A 5,768-nucleotide genomic window follows, 5' to 3' on the forward strand; every position below is an offset into this window, starting at 1 on the left:
GTGCTGTATAGATAGAAAAATAATCAGCTACTGTGCCAGTGACATTGGGTTCTCTTTAACAGACTTCATAAATGTTGCAAATAAAATACAATCCCTTTAAATTTCAACTCGGCTTCTGCATAACAAATGTCCTTCATAATAACATGTCAGAGAAAAATCAAAGATGCTCCTCGCCCTCTGACAGTTTACACTAGTGGCACAGCAAAGAGCAGATTGTCAGGTCGACTCCTGCCCCTCAGGGCTGTTAGCAAATAACATTTTTCCTAATTTAGTCGGATCAAAGAGTTGAACTGTACATGCCAATTTACATAATGACGGTCTGATAATCGAAGCATTGAGCAGGGCTGCCAGGAGGGCCCAGAGCCTGGAGCAGATCGAGGCTTATGAATGACAATAACAGCACTGACGGGCTCACAGTGATGAGCTATTGTGCTGAATTTGATATGGGCAGGAGGATACAGGCTATAACCAGAGATGTAGTGGTACATATGAAGCTGGTAATCCTGAGAAGGCAGGCTTAAAGCTCAAAAGTTTAACTGCACAGCAAGACTAAAAACATCCAGATGGACTGCATTTCTTTGCAGCGTTATTACATGCTGCAAAAAGTGAGAATAAAATCAATTGTAGACGTTTAAATCTCTCCAACTTTCATCATTGATCCAGGCAGGCAGGTGTAAACAAATAAAAATATGTTGAGAAACATCATGGGGTGTATTTTTCCCTCATCAATTTTGTGTGATTTGAGCCTTAATCGGATTAAAATGTACACCTTTAATTTCAAAGAAAACATGAAGAAACAAAAAAAAAATCGTTAGTCTATTACCAGAACACACGCACAGGTGCCTGCGCGCGAACACACGCGCACACGCGGGAACTCCAACCCAGAGCTAACCACCCAGTCCCACTGTACGTCCGTCCGTGTCAGCGTTGATGATAAATGGAGGGCCTCGCAGTCGAAACCTATTTGCACTTCCATTAGACGGGGAGCCAAATGGGGATCAACATGCATATTTTTACCCGCGGAGAAGCCATACATCTCAGCCAAAACGTTGCCCCGGGGCGATGGGATAAGAGGCCGCCAGAGAGGGGAAGGGGAGGGGGGAGACGGGGAGGGGGGCCCATTCAACTCAAATACTTGGGGGAGTAAAGTAAATGTTTAGCGAAGCACCTTCTGTCCCGGCGAATTAAACTATTCCCCACTGCCCTCTGATCACATTCATCAGCCGCCGCAGCCACTTAATAGGCTGGGAATGGGCACTGCGGGCATACACACACACACACTCTCACACACACACACACACACACTCTCACACACACACACACACTCTCTCACACACACACACACTCTCTCTCACTCACACACACACACACACACACACACACACACACACACACACACACGCTCGGTCTATGCACTGCACTGACAAACTGAGAAATGGACAGAAAAAAGCGCCTTTTACAAGAACGACCACCCACATTTCTGTTTTATAAAATAGCCAAGGTTTTGTAATAGGCCTGTAATAATATTAATATTATTATTAATATTGACAATAATAATAACAACAACAATAATAATAATAATAATAATAGCCTACTGAAATTAAATGCTTAAATTTCAATTTTACAAAAATTATGAAGTTATAATCCAAATATGTCAACCAGTGATAATGTTACGTTAAAGAGTCCAACCTCGGTTAAATTAACATAAATTAATTTTCTAATTAGCCTACAACTAATATCCTGTCCAATTTCAGAGCATGGATCAATTTAACCCTTTAACAAAATATATCTGGAATTACAACAAATGCTGATTTCTTGTTGATAATTACCCTAATGTGTTGACATTTACAGTTTAGGTCCATACACACTAAAATTGTTGGAAATTGATCAAATTAAATAAAACCAGAACTAGTAAAACCTTAACCTTCTGTCTAAAAATATTTTACAAGTTATCTGTTCTGAATCCAAGAAGTCAGACAGTTCCCTGGATACTGTACCTGTCATACAGCAGAAAGATTTATATCTTTTCCCTGTGGTCTCTCTGTAATAGTTATAATAACTGTTTGGGCCTCCGAGATATCCCCTCTGCCAGCCTCCTCCGTACTAATACATATCTAATCGTGTCCTCAAGCGTTTCATCTATGAAAATCTCGGCCGTGAAGGAGAACTACAAAATAGAGTTTTGGAAAGTGCTAGCCCACCTTTTGAAAGACTATGACATGGATGTTTCCTTTAAAGAAATTAATCTGTTCGTATCAGTATAAAAGCTTTAAATATTTAGGCCTATTATAGTAACAAAAACTAAAGAATATTAAATTGCAAACGTCGCTTTTAAATGTTGCAACACAATTGTTTTTTAATGTGAAAAGACCGTCACTATAATCGAACAGCACTGAAAATAGCATTTCCGTAATCATAGCCCATTAAAAATAATCCTGGTATCCGGTTGCAGGTTTTGCCACCGAGACCCGGAACAAATCTCCTTATATCATTTTCCAACACATTTCATCAAAGCCTTGATCTGTCAATGCGACGTTTTCAATGGGGATTTGGCTTCTCCGGGATCACAGCAACGTGAATAAATTCATGAATAAGGCATCCGTTTCGGTTCATTATGGGAACGAGTGATAATTACCCCAATTAAAAGTCTTTTGTATAATTAATGGAATGAACACAGTGATAATTGGATGTTAATGGATAACACTTTTGTCTGAGTGGGCACATTAAAATCTGTTGGCCCTTCAGCGCGTGGACCTGCAGTCATTAACCAAAAACAGAAAGCTCGTGTGTCATATCACTGGACCACCTATTAATAGATTGTTTTTGAACGCGTTTCTTGTATCTCATAAAAAAAACGGGGAGTGGGTTGAAGATCACATGTTCAATAGCGTCACACCGCATCCATCAGTAGCCACGCGCCCTTGAATAAAAACCCTGAACTCCTGCCTTCTCGTATCTGCAACTCACAACCATTCTCTCCTCTGTTCCGCAGGTAGCGACCTCTCAACATGCAGCACTACGGGGTGAACGGCTACTCTCTGCACGCCATGAACTCCCTCAGCGCCATGTACAACCTGCACCAGCAGGCAGCGCAACAGGCACAGCACGCGCCCGACTACCGGCCGTCTGTGCACGCGCTTACACTGGCCGAGAGACTAGCTGGTAATTGAGTGCATGCTCTCTCTCTCTCTCACACAGTGTCTCTCTCACACACACACACCTTCTGTGCGGATACACACAACAGACTCAGAAGCTTTAACCCTGCATGCATCTTTTTTTGTAAAGCCTGACCAAATCATGTGCATGTTTAATATTTGGACATTCACGATGCAAATAAAGTAGGCTTCCCTGATCCCATTCGCCCAGTAAAATAAAACTTGCCGTGTGTTTTCCCTTCCAACGGCTGCGCATTTCAAGACATCATCCTGGAGGCTCGCTACGGCTCTCAGCACCGCAAACAGCGCCGGAGCCGCACGGCCTTCACAGCGCAGCAACTGGAAGCGCTGGAGAAGACTTTCCAGAAGACCCACTATCCAGATGTGGTGATGAGGGAGCGGCTGGCCATGTGTACCAATCTGCCCGAGGCCCGAGTGCAGGTAGGCCTGTCCTGAAGAGAAATCACTGTGCAATATGGATTTGTTTGCTGCAATCAATAGTGAATTCAGAGGAGCTTTATTATGCTTAATTTTGGTTTTATGCATGAGCCTTTTATTACAGCATTTCTCTCATTTTAATGTGAGATTTTGTATTGTCATGGGGACTAATAAAGTTTTATGTAGTATTTGTACCAACCTAAATTCGCAGGGGTGGACTGATCTATGTTTCTGGGATGAGATTTTTTTAATTAGAAGTAAAGATGAGATGAATCAAAATAATAGAAAAAGAAAAAAAAGATTTGCCACTTTAACTGTGATCTGCATTAATTAAAAAAACCCTAGCTTTACACAATTTGAGCTGAAGATACTGACTGTGCATTATTATAAATACAGAAATAAGAAAAAAAAACATACATATACTTTTAGGGGGTGTTCTTTTTGCTTCTCTCATACTCAGTGAAGCTTCTCATTTAGGCTTGCACAAAGGAAATGCAGGTTATTCATCTGAATACAATAAATTCAAAAATATAGTGTCAATTTAAATACTATTAACATTGTTAAAATTGATGTAAGTTTGATTATGAACATTTGCTTCTAAACTTTTTTACTTTTGGTGCTTTTCTTATGCCATTTAATTATTTAATGCCCACTCAAATCAGCCATTTGGTGTCCATTGAAGTCTCTGCTACAGTTTTCATCCACTGCTGCATATCTTTTCTGCTTGTTCTGCCTCTAACTTGCTCTTCTCCCCTCTGCCATCAGGTTTGGTTTAAGAACCGCAGAGCCAAGTTCCGCAAGAAGCAACGGAGCCTCCAGAAGGAGCAGCTTCAAAAGCAGAAGGAGGCGTCAGGCGAAGGAGGAAGTGAGAAGGAGGACGCACCTCCCTCCACCACCATCCTTCCTGACACCCAGCTGCCTCCTTCATCCTCCTCCTCCTCTTCATCCTCTCTGGAGACAGAAGGTCCTGTGGTCCGTCCTGTACCGCTGGACATGGAGCTGAACGTCACGTCGGCAGAACATTCAGGCAGCGAGTCGGCGACGGAGGATAATGATAACACAGATAAGGAGGATGAGAGTAAATCTCAAAGAGAGGAGATAAAGTGTGAGAGAGCAGTGACACCTGGGGACGTGTCCCCCTGCAAAAGACTCAGCCCTAAACCAGGTAAGAACCTAGGGTGCTTTATTTTGACTAAGAGCTGAATTCCTTTCTTTATCCTTCACAAACACGTGAAACAGATAGCATCCTACATCTGCAACACTCTATTCATCAGCTGACTAATAATTACATTAATGTACTAACAACTTAATCCTCTCTTCTCCCTGTCCAGACTCTCCCCTGGTCTCTCCATCCGTGACCCCCTCCTCCTCCAGCAGTGGCCTGGCCAGCAGCGGGCCTCTCTCTCAGAGCCACTCTTACTCTTCCTCTCCTCTCAGCCTGTTTCGTCTGCAGGAGCAGTTCCGCCAGCACATGGCTGCCACCAACAACCTGGTGCACTACCCTGCTTTTGACCTCGCGGCCCCGTCTTCACTCCCCTACCTGGGAATGAATGTTAACATGCCCCCTGCGCCGCTTGGCTCTCTGCCCTGTCAGTCCTACTACCAGTCCCTGTCCCACCATGCCCAGCAGGTGTGGAACAGCCCGCTGCTTCAGGCATCGGCTGCCGGCAGCCTCACCAGCCACAACAGCAAGACCACAAGCATCGAAAACCTGCGTCTGAGGGCCAAACAACACGCTGCCTCACTGGGACTGGACACAATGTCTAACTGAGAATCAGATTGTATGGAGGACAATGTAAACTAGGCCACAGCCTCGGCCTACAAATCATCCCATCCAACTGCGTGTCTATGTGACTGTGATAGGTCTTTAGGAGCTGTATACTGACCCCTACTTGAGCAGATGGGCACACGACATGCAGAGATGTCCAAAAATAAAACATGCCAACATGCACTGGACCTACAGAACTCCATTCAACAGCTTTTAAAGACAAACCACACTTCCACGGCTTGTTTGACTCCTGTTAGCTTCTGTTGCAGCTCAAGGTCCAAAAGAACATCCTTGGGAAAACAAAACCCATAAGATACTCAACATTGCTAGAAAAAGATGCAGCGGATCAAGTGAATGTCCCAACTCAAAGGACAACAAATGTATTCCAGACTCATGATGACGTTTCC

The 5,768-nt window shown here is 43.5% G+C and overlaps 1 protein-coding gene across 1 annotated transcript; it reads left to right on the forward strand.

Annotated features, from left to right (window-relative positions):
• The first annotated feature begins 3,008 nt into the window (after nt 1–3,008).
• On the forward strand, nt 3,009–5,768 carry LOC111229016 (diencephalon/mesencephalon homeobox protein 1-A-like). Its single transcript, XM_022755167.1, has 4 exons — nt 3,009–3,162; nt 3,418–3,596; nt 4,359–4,758; nt 4,925–5,768. The coding sequence occupies exons 1-4, from the start codon at nt 3,009–3,011 to the stop codon at nt 5,362–5,364; spliced, it is 1,173 nt and encodes a 390-aa protein (XP_022610888.1). The 3' UTR covers nt 5,365–5,768.

This window comes from Seriola dumerili, unplaced genomic scaffold (genome assembly GCF_002260705.1).
Source record: "Seriola dumerili isolate Sdu_G_001 unplaced genomic scaffold, Sdu_1.0 BDQW01000226.1, whole genome shotgun sequence".
In the NCBI taxonomy this organism is placed as follows: domain Eukaryota; kingdom Metazoa; phylum Chordata; class Actinopteri; order Carangiformes; family Carangidae; genus Seriola; species Seriola dumerili.